General features: G+C 53.2%; 1 protein-coding gene across 6 annotated transcripts in view; it reads right to left on the bottom strand.

Annotated features, from left to right (window-relative positions):
- FLNB (filamin B) overlaps positions 1 to 19,157 on the bottom strand; it is a 95,347-nt gene that overhangs the window by 64,799 nt on the left and 11,391 nt on the right. For 4 of the 6 annotated variants that reach the window (XM_054215922.1, XM_054215926.1, XM_054215925.1 and 1 more), the window contains 2 exons: positions 13,204 to 13,304; positions 11,251 to 11,690 (listed from right to left, as the gene is read on the bottom strand). In XM_054215922.1, coding sequence (XP_054071897.1) covers positions 11,251 to 11,599 — 349 coding nt within the window. In that variant the 5' untranslated portion in view covers positions 11,600 to 11,690; positions 13,204 to 13,304. Of the gene's footprint in view, positions 1 to 11,250; positions 11,777 to 13,203; positions 13,305 to 19,157 lie in introns of those variants that run through there. The other 2 variants (XM_054215924.1, XM_054215927.1) reach the window with 2 other exon arrangements.

The following is a 19,157-nucleotide window of genomic DNA, read 5'->3' as shown; positions in this document are numbered from 1 at the left end:
TTGTGGCCCCGCAAGCCGACATCCCGCTTGGCCTTTGGCGACTTGATTGAGCTGGGCATCCTCGCCCCGGCTCGCCGCTCAGGTTAGCTAGAGGAGCTGGTTTGTCAACACGCAGCCAACCTCTGCCAGCCGGGGACTTCTCTGACAGCAGCTGCGGTAAAAGCCACCCTCCTCCCTTTGGCCACCCAAATCTGATGTAGCTGTTCAGTTGCCCAGCGCACACGCTGCACCCTCTGTTGCGAGTGTCAGACTCCCTTCATCCAGCACTGGGTACCACAGGGCTACATAACCACAGAGCATTAAGGCAGCACCACTACAGAGGGTCCCGGTTTAAAAGCCTCCGTCCCTATGTCCCGACGTCTGACAGCCGCAGCGTCCGGCACCGCTGAGCTCGGGCTGTGACACTGGGAGTCGCCACTTTTGAAAGACTCCCCACAGATTTTCCTCGCAGCCACCAGCCTAGTTTCTCCATTTCTTCATAGCTGCATTTTTACCACAAGCCTAAAAGAGTTACCAAAAGAAGTAATTCTCAGAGACAGCTAAAGCTGTTTCTATTTGACTTTTAATTAGATCATTGATCTTGTTCAAGCAGTTACATAAGCTATCAGATATTTGCATCCAGCCACACTGTTAATCAACAGCCGGAACAGAGCTGAAACAACACGATTAGCATCCGAAGTCTTCCCACAGCCGGTATGTTAATTCTGCTCTGACACCAACTCTTCCCCCACAGGGGAATTTGATAACCAGACGAGCGTCTCAGCAAGGCACAACCGTGACACCAGCAAACAGCAGCTCTGCGGGAGCATCCAGGTGTTGGAGCAGGCTCAAGGGTGCCTGGGCTTTGGATTATTTGGGAGACCGACAGGCAGAACTACTCCAAGTCTTGCAGAGAGAAGGAAACTTTACAGAAACTCACTATTTAGCTATGAAGGTGAAGTAACACTCGGTATCTTGCATCATCAAGACGACAGTTAGATACCAACTTTGTTGGGCAAGCCAGCGTTCCCCATTCTGTAGCGAGAATCAAAAGCACTCAGATTAATCCAAGGTTTGTGTCTGACACCACGACAGATAGAAGGAATGTCTGTCATCCTGCCAGTTCCCAGCCAGGGAGACGCACCGGAGCCAGATGTGGGACCCTGCACCCCGGCTCTAGCTCTTCGCCCCCGTGGTCCGAGCCCAGAGGGACCTGCTGCTACTCTCACCTCACTACCAAGGGCAGATCTGCACAGAGGGAAAGGTCACCTCCAAAATGTACTCATCAGCGTTTTAGCCTTGAGCCCTCAACTAGCTCCAAGACCTGGCCTGCCAGTATTTGTAGAGAGGTTGGTGCTGGTCTCTTCTCACAGGTAATTAGCGATAGAACAAGAGGGAATGGGTTCAAGCTGCAGCAGGGTAGGTTTAGGCTGGACATTAGGAAAAAATTCTTCACAGGAAGAGTGGTCGGACACTGGAATAGGCTGCCCAGGGAGGTGGTGGAGTCACCATCCCTGGATGTGTTTAAGACTCGTTTAGATGTGGTGTTGGGGGATATGGTGTAGGGGAGAACTTTGTAGCGTGGGGTTGATGGTTGGACTCGATGATCCCAAGGGTCTTTTCCAACCTAAATGATTGTATGATTCTATTTGCCTATGGGAAGTCCACTAAAACAGCTGCAAGGCTGTGCCAAGAAAGGGGAATGTAAAACAGTTAATTATAACAATTAAAGGAAGCACAGATAGAACGCGTTAGTATCTAGCCGAGGGGAACAGTATTTCCTCTTCTGTGTTTGAATAACCTTCGGATGCGCATATCAACGGGTGTTTGCTCAGAGCAGCTCCGTGCCCTGTGCCTTCTGCTGCCAGGCTCCCAAGGGGTCCGTCGCAGCTCACCAGTTGCCACCTACGGCTCGCCTTGGGCCGGCCAACCACGGCAGCGCCCTTTAACATAGGCTCAGCCATACAGACCCGTACATTGTCTCCTCACAAGAGCAGCCACAGACTAATCAAAACCAGTAGGCAGCCCGAGATGGCCGGGAGCCGCGGGGGAGAGCCTGCCGCCAGCATCCCACCCCCGGCTCGGGCTGGAGCAGCCCCCAGATCCAGACGCGCTGGCAGCACCCAGGCAAGGCGCGGGAGCCGGCGTTGCGGGGCAGCGTTTCACTCCTCAGCCCGGAGCTCATCTCGCAGACGGCGTGAAGTGCCCCCCACATTTCAGCACAAGAAGCTGGTGGAAACGCGGCAGCCGTGGGCTGGCAGGAAGGGCGGCTCCGCTGCTTGCGGCCACCGCTCCGCAGACGCCTGCACCCCACCCAGGCTCGCAGAAGACGGCAGGAGCCTCCCCAACGGCGTGGGGAAGGCAGAGGGCTGCTCAGCACGGCACCCACCCATGCGAGCATCCTCTGCTGCGACGCCGGGATGTGCCGCGGCCACTGCTCTTGCCCAATTTTCCCCTGCAAAGAGGGCGGGCTGGGTGACAGCGTGGCAGTCTGTCTGCCCGTCCGTGCCCACCTCGCCCCCAGAGGGCCCAGCGTTTGGGAGCTGTGCTGCCGCGCAGCCCGGCCAGCTCACGCTGGAGTCATTCAGTGCTCTGACAAATAAATGCGTCATGATTTACGGCATGGCCTGAAGCAAGGGAGAAGGAGACGCGGCCCGCGATGTCATTGCGGCCCATAGCCACTTTTGTGCTAATAATTGGGTAACAATGGCAGGAGGGTTCATGCAACCTGCTGCTGCTGCTAGATGAAAACAGCTTGTCCCTTCGCAAGACAGATCTCAGCCTGGACGTTCAAAGCTCTGCCAGCACCAACTTACCAGCCTGATGAGTAAAACTGGCTATCTTTCAGTGACCCAGGGAAAACAACTCTGAAATATCAGCTGAATTTATGCTTTAAAGTTAGAGATCGCCTTCAGTATTTATTGGTTCCTTCCCGTTATATTAGTTGTCTAATGCGAGTTGTAAGGAACAGCAGAGGACCATCACCTATCTGACTTGGAGGGAACATCCCATTCGCAACCAGACGGTGCAGCCGTATGTGTGGCCACTCTTCTCAGATGGTTTTAGAGACCCATGGCTGCTTTCTTCCAAAGGCATTACCAGCAGGAGGTCCAAACAACTCCAGCCCATCACACCAGGAGAGGCAGGACTCAGCTGCTCCATCCTCTGCCCACCCCGGGGCAGCTCCAGGGCAGTGTCTGCTGTGTCACTCGGCACAAGGGAGGATGTGCAAGGCAACCCCTGCTTCTCCAGGAACTTGGGCAAAGCTGCCTTTGGCTGTTGTTTGAAGTGGCCTAGCTTGTTTTTGCTAACACAACAAAAAAAAAAATATCCAGTTTATCCCTGCAGTGGTTGTACTACAGTTGCCTTGTACTAGCACAGCAGGAACTAGACATTGCACACATCTCTCTCTGGATGTTAGACTTCGACTGCTTACAGCAGAGTAGCGTTTACATGTCACAACCCACTAGCTGAACCCAAAGCCCACCAGAGCAGATCCAGTCCTCACTGTCATGTACCAGATATTACGTAGGCACCTCCAAAACTCTAGGTTAGTTGCAGGAGGGGCAGAAAGCTGAGGGAGGCTCACGAACAGGTTAGAGCGCACGTCAGAGCCCAGAGAACCATCTAGTTATGATCCAACACAGGCTCACCGCAAGGCTTTCAAGCACAGGAACCAGGATTTATCTCCTAATGATGACCTGGAAGAAAGCATCTTCCCTATTAGATTACAGAGTACTGGTCCTTCCTCAGGAGGAACACAAACAGGTAGGAGTGCAAGCTGCGAGAAACTTTTGCCTTATGGGGAAAACAATCTACACCAAGTTCCCAGAAGCAAGACCTTGGGGGGGGGGGGGAACCTCATTCGAGCTTCATTGCACTAATCCAAATCAACAGGCAGAGCTCGCTTAGCGCATTGAAGAGCGAACCTCAGACCTCGGTTGACTCAACTCTGAACCCGGGGTCAAGTTCCCGGGAAGAGCAAGGGCAGCTCTGCTCACCCCACCCACGCGGCGGCTGCAAGAGGGGTGGGCGAGTACCCACCTCGACCGCACACACACACACTGCTATCGAGAAAAGATATGGGAGCAGCTCGCACTGGTTTCACAGGCACAGCATTTTCATAAAAACTGCTAGTTTCATTTCTCCAAGCCCAACGTGAAGGCACATAGCTGTTCCCCCCCCCGCCCTCAGCATGAATTCGGCCTGAAGCAAACTAAGCCTTGTGAGCAGTGCCATATTGGTGATGGCTGTAGCAAAGACTGCTCAGATCTCCTTGCAAGGACGGGCAGTGCCTTCCCTTAGCCTTTTCTACATGTATTCTGCTTTGGGTTCTTCCCCCAGCAGTTAACACTCAGCTACCCGGCATTTCCTTCCTGCAGCATGGACATGCTTGGAACACCTGACTGTTTGTCCTGCCAAGTCCAAGCAGATTGCAGGAACCCATCCTCGCCTGCTTCCACCCCCCACGCATGCCCATCACTACCTTGGTGCGCCTGCACGGAGATGACTCCCCCTGCCCACAGGTGGGTGCTCTGGAACAGGGCCCACAGTGCTATCAGAGCACACACACAAAAAGCAAGAAAACCTCACAGGAACCTACAGGCTTCTCTACAGAGAGCCCGGCTACCTCACCAAGAGCCAAAGTCGGGCTTGATGCTTTGTAAGCAAGAGCCGCTGGGCCAGGCTCTTCAGGCACACCGGTACCTCAGTGGTGCCCGGGGACAGGACAAGAGGCAATGGGCACAAACTTGAACATAGGAAGTTCCACCTAAACACGAGGAGGAACTTCTTTACCCTGAGGGTGGCAGAGCACTGGAACAGGCTGCCCAGAGAGGTGGTGGAGTCTCCAACTCTGGAGACATTCAAAACCCACCTGGACGTGTTCCTGTGTAACCTGCTCTGGGTGACCCTGCTCTGGCAGGGGGGTTGGACTAGATGATCTCCAGAGGTCCCTTCCAACCCTATGATTCTATGATTCTACGATTCTACCAAGCACCAAGAGAGCCAAACCCCAGGTCGCTGTATCTTCATTACTGCAATGACTTACAGGTCAGGGGCCATGTTCGTGAGCCGTGTACCACGCCAGGCAGCAGAGGAAGACGGGTCCACAGGCAGGTCCGCCTGATGCTGGTGGCAGAGACCTGGCGAGTGTCACAGTCTGTTCACACCAGCATCACCTGCAATACACGGCTTCGCTCTGGTGCGCTTGCTTAGTGTGTATTAGTGGTCTAAACTTGTCAGGCCCTTGTTCGGGTCCCAGAGTAGCTGCACATCGAAGTCTGTTTCTGAGGGGCAGAGAGAAAACAGAATTCCTCTGCAGCTCGGGGGATTCAGAGATCATTGGTTTACCTCCCATCGCTTGGAGCGGACACCGAACAATACTGGCAACGCAGAAGCATGGCCACACACAAGGCTAAGCACATTCTTAGATTACAGTTATAGGCTAGAAAAAGTTATCCTGACCCACTTAGATTTAAACATCCCCATGTAAGTCAATACAGGACATGGCATTAGAACATGGAGCAGTTAAGACTTCAGTCCTCCTTGAATAGCTGGCATGGCGTGCAGTGCCTGAAATGAAAAAGCTGTTTAGCACATTAGTCTAACTGGTCCCAAGTAATTTTACTGAAGTTTGATCGGTTTACAAGTTTCCGCTCATATGTAAAAGAATGCAAGAACGGTCTGTGTAAGCTACCTTAAAGTTTCCTGTAACTTGGAGCAAATAGCTCACGCAGAGCCGCTTTTGCTGCAGCCCAGCAGTCCAACTAGTGAAACAGAAGGTCCTGAGGAGACCAACCACTCTCAGAAACCAAAGCCACCTCCAGTCTCCAGCAGTGAGGCCCACTGCCACTCTATCAAAAGTCATTTTCGAGGGGAAGGATTAAGTGTCACATTTCCAAGAAGCAGAAAGTTGCTTCCAAGACACACTGGATCTTTTCCAGAAAACAGCCTCCAGGGAAGTCACAGGTAAGTGGCAGACAAAACGCAAGTGTATTTAGACTACCTCCTTATGATGTGTTAATAACATCTGGAGTGAGACAGAGAGAGACCCTGAGCGTATACAGGCTGAACGCACATTTTCCCTTTTTTTCCCAGTTTTCCAGCACCTAGCTCTAGGCACCACAGGACAATGCATTTACCAAGGTTTAGAAAAGACGAATATTCCTCTAAAAATTTAAGATTTGCTTTGTCACCCTTCAGTGAGCATATCAACAGCCTAGTTGGTTTTCAACCATTTTCCTAAAATGAGATTTCAAAAAGGTACTCAAAGGACTCCCAGGTCAAGATACTTCAATCTTTAGAGCACGCTGGAGGTCTGCGCTAGAGCACAGCGCGTAGATCAAGTACTTGGTCATTAAGCAAAAACCCACCCGATACAGAGGTTACGCTCGGTCAGAAAGAGCCCTTCCAGAACTACTCCTGCAGCTGGGACATCCCAAGGCCACCAACTTCTCCACAAGGCATGTCCCAACAGACCATGATTATAACTTCATCCTCTCCTCACTGGCACGGCTCAACTCCCTCCAGGCACCGCAGCGGGACTCGGGACCACCGTAAAGACAAACCTTGAAACCAACCACACAACAGCAGCTGGGGCTGGCACGGGATCCCAGCGACACCCTGCAGCTGGGAGGCAAGCCCGATCGGCTCGCTCATCTGGTGAAAGCACAACCCGGCAAAGAGAAGCTCCATGTTTTTCACTTTGATCAATCTGACTGCTGCAGTCTAAGATTGCAGTTTTACCAAAGAAAAAAGCCAGCCGCTCGGCATCCATCCTGCCTCTCCGCTGGGCAAGCCGTAGCCATGAAGACACTGCCAACAGACACCAACCAGCACCACAGCACACACCTAGGACCTGCCGGCTGCAAGCTTGGGTACAAATTGGCAGGTCACAGCCCAAAACCACCTGCCAGGCTTCAGACACTGAACTCCTCTGTTTCTAAGCTAAATCAGTTGACTCCTGTTGCCCAGTATCAGGGTTTCTAGGGGCAAGCTCTGTGCCAAATTAGCTTCAACCCCCCCTTCTCCACCACTTGCTGCAGCGTTTACCAAGGCATGATGTGGCTCTCATACAAAGTAATCTGCGGAGTCAATCGGCTCCTTCGGCCAAGAGCAAAGCCCTTGTGCTCTGCATTCCTGGCATCCTACTCTGCAGCGCCTGTCACGCCGCACGCCACTCAGCACCCAGGAATCCGCAATTATCTCAGTCTAGCAGACAAAAAAAAAAGCTAGACTTAATACTTGTTAACACTTGAGTAGCATAGCAGCTCCCTCGTGTCAAGCAGAAGACTCACAGAATGGTAGGGGCTGGAAGGGACATTGCCCCTTGTCCTGTCACCAGGCACCACTGAAAAGAGTCTGGCCCCATCTTCTTGACACCCACCCTTTAGATACTGATAAGATCCCCTCTCAGCCTTCTCTTCTCCAGGCTAAACAGACCCAGGTCTCTCAGCCTGTCCTTGTAAGGGAGATGCTCCAATCCCCTGATCACCTTCGTAGCCCTCCATTGGACTCTCTCCAGTTTCTTGACCTGGGGAGCCCAGAACTGGGCACAGTACTCCAGATGTGGCCTCACCAAGGCAGAGCGGAAGGGAAGGATGACCTCCTTCGACCCACTGGCCACGCTCTTTATAATGCGCTCCAGGATGCCATTGGCCTTCTTGGCTGCAAGGGCACATTGACCTCAGTCAACTTCTTGTCCATCAGGACTCCTAGGTCCCTCTCTGCAGAGCTGTTTTCCAGCAGGTCAACCCCTAACCTGTACTGGTGCATGGGGTTATTCCTCCCTACTTGCAGCACCCTACACTTGCCCCTTTTGAACTTCATGAGGTTCCTCTCTGACCAGCTCTCTCTGAATGGCAGCACAGCCTCCTGGTGTGTCAGCCACCCCTCCCAGTTTTGTGTCATCAGCAAGCTTGCTGGGGGTACACTCTGTCCCCTCATCCAGGCTGTCGACAAACGTGTTGAATAAGACTGGAGCCAGTACTGGCCCCTGGGGAACACCAGTAGTTACAGGCCTCCAACTAGACTCTGCGCCGCCGATCACAAGCCTCTGAGCTCTGCCATTCAGCCAGTTCTCAATTCACTTCACTGTCCACTCATCCAACCCACACTTCCTAAGCTCACCTATGAGGATATTATGGGAGACAGAGTCAAAAGCCTTGCTAAAGTCGAGGTAGACAACATCCACTGCTCCCCCCTCATCTGCCCAGCCAGCCATGCCATCATAGAAGACTATCAGATTGGTCACCTCCTTCGTGTCCAAGTCACCTGCCCTAACAGCAGCTTTTCCAGAGCTTTCAATCCCATCTTTGCTGGAGGACACGAAGCACCTATGTGCTTTATGACTGTTTTTTTTACAGTAGACCACACATGTGGTCACATCTGCACTGAAGTGAAGGCCCTTCACGCCTAGGAGAAAAGCATCTTGAAACTACCAACAGACTCTGAGCCGAGACTAAACAAGGGGTAACAGCAGCAGGAGAGGCTGGACTCCTAACTGTGCATCCAGAAAGGGCTGTAGTCAAACACTATAAATTTAAACCGACTTCTCTGCGTCTAGGCAGACTTATTTTAAATGGACAAAAAATGAATGCCAAAAGCTTGCTACTGAAAGAGTTTAAAAGTGTGGTTGTAGTACAGCAGCAGTAGCTGAGCCATAATACATGGCTTCCAAAACGTTCCTGGAAGTTAAATAATAACTGGAACAAGCACTGCATCCACTTAGCAGAGGTCTGATGGCATTATTAATGCCAGAAATCCAGCAGCCGCAGCTGTCAGGTTTTCCCGGCTGATTTGGCTCAGAGCTGGCCCTAAACACCCCAGGCCCTAAAGAATAACCTGGTCATAAAAGTTCTCTACCTAAGCGCCTTTACCGGTACTCAGCTCCAGACCCCGTAACAGCCTTGCTTTTGTTCAGCACCACAAAAGAAGAGACTAAAAACTACAAACAAAATGAAAGCCCCAAGTTCTTCAGAACCCACAGGGAGAAACGCACCCAGGGCAGGCAGCGAAGCCCAGGGACACCGCGCCTGCAGGAGGGGTGGTGTGGGCTTCAGCCCCTTCAGCCGAACGGAGCACTGCAAGGCTTCCTCTGAACCTCTTTTTTGGAAAGGGAGCTCAGGATGGTTTTTTCGGCTTCAGTTTATCCCGGACTGTACGTATAGCAGGGCTCCTGTGCTACCACTTGGCTCTGGTGGCACAGCTCGGATGGAGCTGCAGACCCCTTCATGCAAAGGCTGGGAGATGGCAGAGGCACTAGCAGCCTATTTCATTCTCCAAAGCTTCAACTGCAGGGTTTTTAGGGTTTCTTTTGTTGGGTTTGGGGGGTTGTTTGGTTGTTTGTTTTATTTTTAATAGCCAACACAATGCAAGTAAGCTGCAGAACAGTTAGACGAGTCTTAAGTGATTAGGGCCAGCCTGCAGCTCAGTCTCATCCTGCAAGGGAGCGGTGCTGCTGCTGCCACAGTGCTTCTAGGAAGGAAGTTGCTGGAAGCCAGGCCTGACCGGACTAACCTTGATCTCCCAAACCCGCAGCCCTCGGGAAGTCCCGCAGACAAATAGGAAGGCAGCTGGAGCAGCAACGTTTTTCTAGGGCAAACAATACAACAGAGGGGGAGCGCTGGCCTGGCGTTAGCCCTGTGGCTGGTAAGGAGCTATTCCAGCGGCCGAGGTGGGAAGGTGAGCTCCGACGGCAACAAAAGCAAGCTCAGCCCAGGAGTCGGCAGCTGCAACTCGAACCCCTCTGTGTGCGAAGGGAATGCACCTCTCAGTAAATAATTAGCGCCAGCTCCCTTCCCAGCTGCAAGCACGTTAGCTCTTTTGCCCCAGGAGGATAATCAGCCATTCGGGACCCAACAGTCCCCATTTGTCCAAAGCTGTTTTTACCTCCTAGTAGAGAGGAGTAACAGGGTACCCACCTACCCCACCCAGCCACAGGTTTCCAGAGAGGGCCAGGTCTCTCCCAACTGGAGAAGTTTGTGTTTTCTTGCTATTGTAGCTGAAGCCTCTGAAGGGAAACAGCTTTCACCTCGGCCAAGAGTTTTAGGCAACTGAGCAGAGCTGCACTCACCCAAATTCAGCTGTGCAATTCATCGAGGCCAGAGTCATCAGGAGGCAGTAATTAGAGTTATCTGGCAAAGAGCTAGAAAAGGCATTCGCATTCCTTCCCAGAGATCTCTCAGGCATTCAAATTATTGCTTTACAGACTGCGTTGCAGCCACACCTGAGCTATTCCCAAAACGGTTACCACATGCATTCCTGAGGGATCATCTGCAATCTGACATTTGTGCATGCCAACAGCTTTTAATTTTCCTGAGCAGCCCACCGGTTATCTAGCGATTGCACCCTCCAGCATGGCATGGAGAGTCAAACCTAGTGCCAGCCAGGGCAGGCATTAGCTCACACCACCCACCTCCAGGAGCTAGCAGAGGTCCTCGTACATTTTCTGCCACAGCAGGAAGATTAAGGAGAAAGTGCAGCCTGTTCAAAAGCTGCAACTGCGCTCAGGCAAGCATCCACACTAACCAGAACACTGGCATCATCTACTGGGCTCACGAAAAACCTCCTCACGCTCCTCTACCACCTATGGTGGTGCCTATCTCCCCACAGCTCGCCCCACAAGAGCCAGGCACCCTGCCAGAGCCCTGGTACCCCCGCCTGGACACAGGCTGGGGCCAGCATCGTCCCAGCCACATCTCCTGCCAGGGCTGCCAGAGGGGTCAGCGCCTGGGGAAAGGGGCTGCGCAGGGAGAGACCGTGCTCCGGCATTGGGCTTCTTCAGGAAAAGACCTGAGAGCAAAGCCTCACCTACGAGACAGCGGCTAAGGGAGACGCTGAGGAGGACGGGATGGCATTGACAGCCGGGCCCCACCACACACACTGCACACGCAGTTTTAGACCAACACTACGCCCAACGCTTGCTCTTCAAGGAAAGAAACCCCCAACGCTTGCTCTTCAAGGAAAGAAACCCCCAACGCTTGCTCTTCAAGGAAAGAAACCCCCAACGCTTGCTCTTCAAGGAAAGAAACCCCCAACGCTTGCTCTTCAAGGAAAGAAACCCCCAACGCTTGCTCTTCAAGGAAAGAAAAAGCAGCCGTTCCTCAGTTCCCGATCCCGCGGCCCCGGGGAGCCCAGCCGGCAGCACCGTCCACGCTCCGCGGGGCAAAGGTCCAGGTGCGGAGGGGGGAAGAAAAAAAAAAAAAAAAGAAAAGGAAACGCAATAAAATGCGAAAAACCCCCAAACCCACCCGCTGGGGATGCACTCACCGATGGAGACCAGCTTGATGCTCTCCCGCTCCAGGAACTCGAGGGCCACCGAGACGTTCTCCAGCTGCATCTGGCGGAAGGTGGGCCGCTGGTGGTACTTGCGGTACATGCGCTTCTGGCTGAGCACCTCCAGCAGGGCGATGAGGCGCAGCCCGTCGCTCAGGTCGTGCTGCAGGTTGCCGATGCGCTTGTTGACGCAGCGCAGGTGCTCGTTGCACCAGCGGGTGAAGGTGTTCTGCTGGATGCGCTTCCAGGGCGCGTCCTCCGCCAGGTCCTTCTCGGTGGCCGGCATCTCGCCGTCGGGATCGGCCGCTCTGCGCCCGCCCTGGCCCCGCGCCTGCGTGCTCATGGCGCGGCCGCGCTCCGCCTCCTCCTCCGCCTCCTCCTCCTCCTCGGTCGGCTCCGCTCCGCCCGCGCCCCGCCCGGCCGCGCCCGCCCGCCTGCGGGGAGGGAGCGCGGCGATCAACGGTGGCCCCGCTCCTGCGCCTGGTCCTGTCGCCTCCTCGTCGTCGTCCCGCCCGCTCCGCGCTGCTCCCCGGCTCTGCGCCGGCCCCGCGCCGCCGCCCGGCCTTTATCCGCCGGCAGCGGCACGCCCTCGGCTGCATCAGCCTCCCGCGCCCCGGCCCCGCGGGGGGGGGCTGCCGCGACGGCAGCGCCGCCGGCTTCCCCTCCCCCCGGCCGGGACGGGGGTCCCCGCTGGAGCGACCCCCAGCGGTGCCGGCGGGGCCCCCGCGGGGCTGCGGGACTCGCGGGAGCGGGACGCTTGGGGGCACGGCCCCGGGGGGCAGCGCCGTGGCAGCGGGGCACAAGCTGCATTGCACACCCGCCGTGGCATCGGTGCGCAGGCAGAGGGCGACTCACCTGGGCTAGGGCGTGGACGGGGCTGCTAGCCCCCTTGCCACCAGGGCACGAGCACAGCTGGCACCCGCAGCACGGCGCCCCTCGCACTGCAAAGGCGGCACCACCCGACATGGAGCAGCTCGGGGGGGACCGTGGGTGGGCGACCCACCCGCCATGGAGCGACTGAGGGTGACTATAGGTGGGCGACCCACCCACCGTGGAGCGGCTGGGGGGGGACCATGCGTGGGTGACCCACCCGCCATGGAGTGGCTGAGGGTGACTATAGGTGGGCGACCCACCCGCCATGGAGCGACTGAGGGTGACTATGGGTGGGCGACCCAGCCGCCATGGAGCGGCTGGGGGGGACTATGGGTGGGCGACCCACCCGCCATGGAGCGACTGAGGGTGACTATAGGTGGGCGACCCACCCGCCATGGAGCGGCTGGGGGGGACTATGGGTGGGCGACCCACCCGCCATGGAGCGGCTGGGGGGGACTATGGGTGGGCGACCCAGCACCAGGGCCTGCGGAGTGGGAGGCTGTGCGGGGGAGGCCGGCAGAGCCCAGTCCCTGCCGGCTGGGGTGGGATTCGCTTCTGGACATCTGTAAAACGCTGCAGCCGTCAGGAACGCTGTGCAAGGGACAGGCTGGGTCGGGAGGGGGTGATGGTGCTCGCCGAAGAGGCAGCAGGCTGCTAAGGGAGCACACCCCCTGCGCTGGTACACGCTATTTTATCAACCAGTTAAAGAAAATAGAAACTTCAAAAAGCAATCCAGTGATTGACTTGAATTCTCGGGGGAGAGGGGGGGGTCTTTCCTTTTTCCCCCCACTTTTGTGCCTGATTCCTGCCGTGCCACTCCCTGCTGACATACAGACTGTGACTTGCCGCTGACTCATTTGATGACAGCAAAGAGTCAACAGAACTACCCCATCTGCAGTTGCTACACGCTGGCTCTGTACACGCTGGCTCTGTACAGGGTGCCGAGACGTCCCACGACACGTCCCGTGTCAGTGAAAGCTGCAGCGAGGTGTCCCTGCGTGTCCCTGCCCCGAGGGCAGCCTCTGCCCACCCGCTCGCCCTCCCCTGGGGGGCTGATCCCCCGCACACACTCACAGTCCTGGCTCGGCTGCCGGGGCTGCTCCACCGACGTCAAGGGAAGTTTTTGTGTGTGTATCTACTTACATCAAGGCCGTCACGCTGAAAGATGTGAGAGTCTGTCAGAGAAAAAAAAATCCATTGGAACACCATCAATAAAGTCTAATTCGGTTAAATGACCATAGCCACTCGCCACTAAAATTAGAATACAGATTTCCAATGATTTTCTTTCAAGGTTTTCTTTCTAAAGCCTTTACTGAACTATGGCACTGTGGTTTCTCTCCAGTGACCTAACTACTACGTAAGTTTTATTAGATAACTTTGCTCACAAGAAAATAAGAAAGAAGCAAAGCGGAAGATGAGGTAAAGTGGGTGTTACACCTAAACTTCCACTGCTCCCCAACCCGTAAGCAGCATCACCTCCTGTTTAAAAACTACTGAAGGAATCAGAGAGCAGATTGAATACACTGAAGTGATGAGGTGTATCTCATGGCACAGCATCCGCTGCTCTTTCCTCAAATTATCGAGCCAAGCAGCAAGACAGATTCAAATAAAAACTGACTTTAACTGAGGGATTTTATTTACAGAGCAAAGCCGGCGACAGGCCATAGAGGTGCCCCAGTCCCAGGAAAGCAGGCTGAAAATGGAGCTGAGCCTTTTTTCAAGGTCTTTTCACCCATCCACCCTATACTTCGTCTTTTAATGGATGCTAATTGCTTATCGACTTTGGCCTGGGTTGGGACTCCTTACCAACCATTCCACATCCGGATTATCTGATTGCTTATAACACTTTTATTTCCGTCCCTTTCCACTCCCACACCTAGCTATGCACACTCTCTTTAATAGCGTTTTGTGCCCAGGCCACAGTGAAAGTTGAAGCTTAGGCCAGTTTTTTCTGCAGCAAAAGAAGTGGATAAAAGTTAAATAGGGAAAAGGCGGGGGGAAAGGACCTTCATTTTTAACTTAAATATTTAGCTAAAATTTTCAATAGAGGCCATTTTTTCCATAGACCCAGCAAAGAAAATTTTCATCCCAATGATGTATTGTGCAACGACAGGTAAGGACAGAGGTTTCTTTGAGTGGTTTTGTACCACTCTGTCCGTCCATCCGTCCATCCATCTATCCACCCATCCATCCATCCATCCATCCACCCACCGCACCAGCAGCACTCAGGCACCAAACCAGCTGTGAAGCGCTCGGCAAAGCGCCGGTGTGGAGCTGTGAGCCCAGCTCCCCCCGCCAGCCTCGGGAGAAGGGCAGCGGCGCAGCCGGGGCTGTTGCTGCTCGGGACCGCGCGGGGTGGGAGGGACGCCGGTGGTCTGGATGCAGCAGCCCGTGTCGCAGCTGCCCTTCCCTGCACATCACAGGGCTCTTGAGCGGAATTTGGCCTTTTGCGTCCTGGTTGCTTTCGGGATTATTGGGAAACAAAGGCTGGTTTATGGGAAGAGAATGAAAAAAAGCAAACTCATTTCTGCTCTGAGGAACAGATCTTGTTTCCATCCTTCCTTCCCAATCCCAGATGAACCTCCCAGCCGTGGTCTGAGCAGCAGAGGGGGCAGCCCCGGCGTGCCCCGCATCGCCTGCACGGGCGCTTGAGATCAGGAGAGGCACCGTGTCTGGGAGCCGCCTGGCCACAAGTGTGGCAGCGGGATGTGGCAGTGACCGCTGTGACAGGCGGCTCCTCCGGCACCAACGCCTTGTCCTCCTCCCCCGGTGAGAGAGTCCCCCTGGGCTGCCCCGTGCTCGGGTCACGTTTGGCCTGAAAAACTGGATTTCCTTTGAAATGAAGTTGGGAGACACTTCAACACAAGTGAACACATGTTTCAAGTTTCATCAGGAGGCAGAGAAGTAAAAACAAGCTAACCCGTGAATTGGTACTTGCCGGAATACCGGCTTGGTGCTGTATATTATTACAAATGAACTAATGTATGCCTTGCAGAAATACCTCATGTGTATATTTGTACGGGCAGATGTTTGGGTGGATGTATGTGTATATGCAGAGAGGGAGAGAGATTTCAACACTGCGCTCTGGGGCAGACACTTTTCTCTTTTAATTCGTGCTGTATGACGAAGATCCTTCCATCCCGGCTCTTCCTTTGCTCACTAGATGCAGATATAAGGAAGGAAGAACGCTATCGTTGCGTTTTTGGTTCTCTTGAAGCAGTTGCAAAAGCACAGCATCGAATATTTTCCACTGTTTTAAAAATACTCTTCCTCCCTCTTCATGATAATTCACTGCAAGGCTGGACTTTAAAAAGACTGTGTTTAAAAGACCCTGTCTTCCGCTGCCACGTACCTAATGCTTTATCATAGAACCGCTCAGAATATTTTGCGTTTTTAAATGCATCCTTGACAAACGGAATGAATCGTAACGGCATTTGGTTTCTCTATTTTTAGCAAAAAGACACTGAAGAATGTCCCTCAAACCAGAGAGACCAGGCTCTGTGAATTTTCAGGGAGTGAATTCCTGCTTTGCAGGCAGGAATAAAAAAATTAGGAGCATAGTTTAAACTGCAAAGGTAAATAAAAGTTGGCTGGCCTTTACAGGTCTGCTGCTGCTCTCGCTGGAACCTGTGATGACCCTTAATGGAAATTTAATCTCAGCGCAGATTATTCCTCACATCTTTCAGGGCCCTGGAAGCGTACGGTGGGACTCTGCAGCGGACATTTTACCATTAGATTTTTGGAGCATCCTAAAAGCAGGGGGAAGTAGCGTCTCTGACCACCGGCTGGTTCGCTCGGGAAAGGCCCGTTTAAGCCCGGCTTGCAAAAGCAGAAGGGCGTGGGGAGCAGCGGCGCGGGGCCTGGCTGACATCAGTGGACAGGCAGCGCATGATGGGGTGACTAATGAAGTCTGATGTCTGCTTCGGGGTAATCGACTTTATCACGGTCCCACGTGATGATATGTTCTTGGATTCTTCCAAACCATGGGCTATTTATGAGGGATCCCAGCCATTTGGGACACGGTACGTGTTCTCTGCATTATTCAGCAACAGCTTGCTTTGATCGTAAGAGGGCAAGAGTCGGAATTAATATCAAATGTTAATCCAGCATTTGCCTAGAGCAGGGATCGGCCATGGCCGAGCACTCAGGGCTGAGCCTTTGCAGGTGGAAGGGCTTTTCTCCACCACTGGCAGACCACGGTTCAGTCATCGCCTCTCTGAGGATCTAAAAACATCATCTTTTGAAGATTTCAGCGGTGCTGCTAATACACACGAGCAGCGCTGATTCTTTTTCCCACGCTACAACTGACCCCACACAAATGTCTTTGAAGATGCATCACATCTCAGCAGAAACGTGCGGTGAAAAGCCAGGAAGACGCGTCCATCCTTTCTGCCAAAGCCGCAGCACCCTGAGGGTTTGTACCCCGGGGCTGTCGAAGCTTGGGAGTTGTCAGGGCAATGGCTTGGAAAAAGAACAAGTGGGCCACGGGCTACAGCACCCAGCTAGCTTTAGAAGTTTGTCAGGAGATTTTAAATATTTATAAGTTTTTGGCACGTAATAGCCTTATCCAAACACAGGACAGCATTGTGCACTGCAACAAAAACCATGTGCAACAAATGCCATAAAATAAATTATAGCACATTCATTCAAAACACTGTGCAGAAGCTAATCCTCGCAGCGCCACGGGGAGACTCGGCCGCTAATCCAGCACTCAGCCAGCACCGTTAGAGGCAGAGAAGCTTCAACGTAGTTGAAGGTTTGGTTTTTCAGAAGCGGCAGACAGCGTAACTCGATGGGGTTTTGTGACTAAGTGACCATAAACGGCATTGCCGCGCAGCCGGCAGCACCGATCCCGGCTCCGCAATCACAGCCAGGTCCCCAGGAGCAGCTCCCGGTCTCCCACGTCAAAGGTTTCCAAACACACTGCACATTTTCTTCTCCCGGTACACTATTTACTGAGTTTTTAAAGACAATAGAAGTGTTTCTTCTCGACTGATAAAGTAGTCATTAAGCCTCTCCTTTTGTTGCTGTGATCGCTACCAAGCGAAGCAAAACCGAGACAAGTCGTTCAAGTCAAAGCATGAATTCAATGGATTGCGTCATGGATTGCAGCTTATTCAGCAGCTCTATGGAAGGCGAAGGAGTTCTGCATTATACAAATATTGGCTAGGACATTTGATACAACTTGTTCTGAGTTTTTCCATCTTCTTTTTCCTCCTCCCTCTGTCACCCAGGGAAGACAGCAATACGAGAGCACGCAGCGGCAGTTCGGTCCAAATGGGACAGAGGGATGTCTTCAGGCAGAGAAACCTCGAGAAATACGCTGAAAGATATTAAGACTTTGTCTTGGAATTTATATTGAAATTTATCATTCAAAAGTCTATTTAGGCAACAGTTGCTTCTGGTAGCAGTCATGTCTGGGGCATTTTTTTCATCTCTCTGTGTCTGGAAGAATATGATTTTTCTTCTGTACATAGAGGTCTTGCTGCATTATATATGTGTGTGCGTGTATATATATATATATGTCTTGCTGCATTAAATATGTATCCAGAAGCTGAAACTGGTGCCAAAAGCAGCCATCCATCTGGCAAACACGGTGCTTTGCCAGAACTTACAGCGCTGCTGTTGTTTTGGATCCTGGAGAGGCTCGCAGCTGGAATTTAAAGCTCTGGTTTTGACACAGGCTGTAAATGGCCCGAGAGCAAGGCTGCTCGTGCTTTTTGCTGCCCTGTGGCAGCTGAAATCGGGGGAGACAACCAAACTGGAATGCATTGAGCACATACTGGAAGAGCAAGGACAGGGCATTCCTCGGGAATGTGTCTCATTCAGGAATTCACCTCGTTTCTTTGTCCAAAATACCCTCACTGCTTGTTCCTATGGAAATGCTGCAGAGTTCATCTATTTTCCTAGGTTCATCTATTTTTCTGATTGATAAACTGCTGCGGGGTGTTTAATTTTGGTTCTAATTTATGAAGACGGTTTTAAGTGAAGAAAATGCATGCTCACGGCCATGGATAGTCACCTCCCTCTTTGCAAAAATCCAAATGACAGTTGTGTTGGTACCCGAGGACGATGCCTGCCGGTCGGTGCAAACCTCCCCAGGGCAGCGCCTGCTCCCCGCCAGAACCCCCGCTCCGAGCACCAGGAATGCAGCGACAGCCGCGCCGCGGGTGTCCAAGCAAAATGTAGCTTACCCAAATAAATGTGACTTGGCGTATCAAAACACCAAGTTGAAAAATAATTTGAAAGGGCAACTCGTTTTTAAAATAACTCAGGATCTGATTTCACGACCTGGGAAGCCAGATCCTGCACAAAGCCACACAATGCTCCAGTGTGCAGCTAATCGCGGCTTCCTGCCCCTGTCAGATACCGCGGGCACCGTCCTCATTAGGCGTTTTCGGTGCTTGCTTCCAGCTTTACCTGCTGCTTGTGTTTGCATTCGGAGTAACCAGGGCTCTCTTCCTAAAATGGTACACCCATTTTTTCTCAGGGGTTTTAGCTTCTTTTCTTGCGCTTTTGCTCCACGAGTTGGAGTTCACAGGGGTGACGGTGTAAAGTCAGAATAAACCGTCTCACATCTGCCGGAGCGCGTGGAGTGCACAGAATCCCGGGTGTTCCCCGGTTACTCTCCGGGAGATGCCCTAACCTGGGGTACAGATGAGGAGTTGTGTTTGGCTGCAGAGGAGCGGCCAAGCTCCTCCTTGGGACAGCTGGATGAAGAGGAGGAAGGAACGCTTTCCGGGGGAACAGCGTATATTTTTTTAAACAAACTAAAGCCCTTCTGTGTAACATAAACAAAACCGTTGACCTACGGGACAGCCAAAGGGGGAGGGAGGTCGTTGGGCTCTCCGGGCCCGCGCCCCGGGATGCGGCAGCCGCAGGGATGAGAATGCCCGGGCACGGAGTGAGTGAAAACACGCACGTCCCGGCTGTTTCAGAAGAAAGGCAGGATGCTGCGCAGCGCGCATCTCCGCCGTCCCCATGGCGGTGTTCTCTCATGGTGGGGAATAATCAACCAAAAAGAAAAA

Source organism: Rissa tridactyla, chromosome 10 (assembly GCF_028500815.1).
Source record: "Rissa tridactyla isolate bRisTri1 chromosome 10, bRisTri1.patW.cur.20221130, whole genome shotgun sequence".
NCBI lineage: Eukaryota > Metazoa > Chordata > Aves > Charadriiformes > Laridae > Rissa > Rissa tridactyla.
Note: the sequence above shows the minus strand (reverse complement) of the source record. Positions and strands in the feature narration are given on the sequence as shown.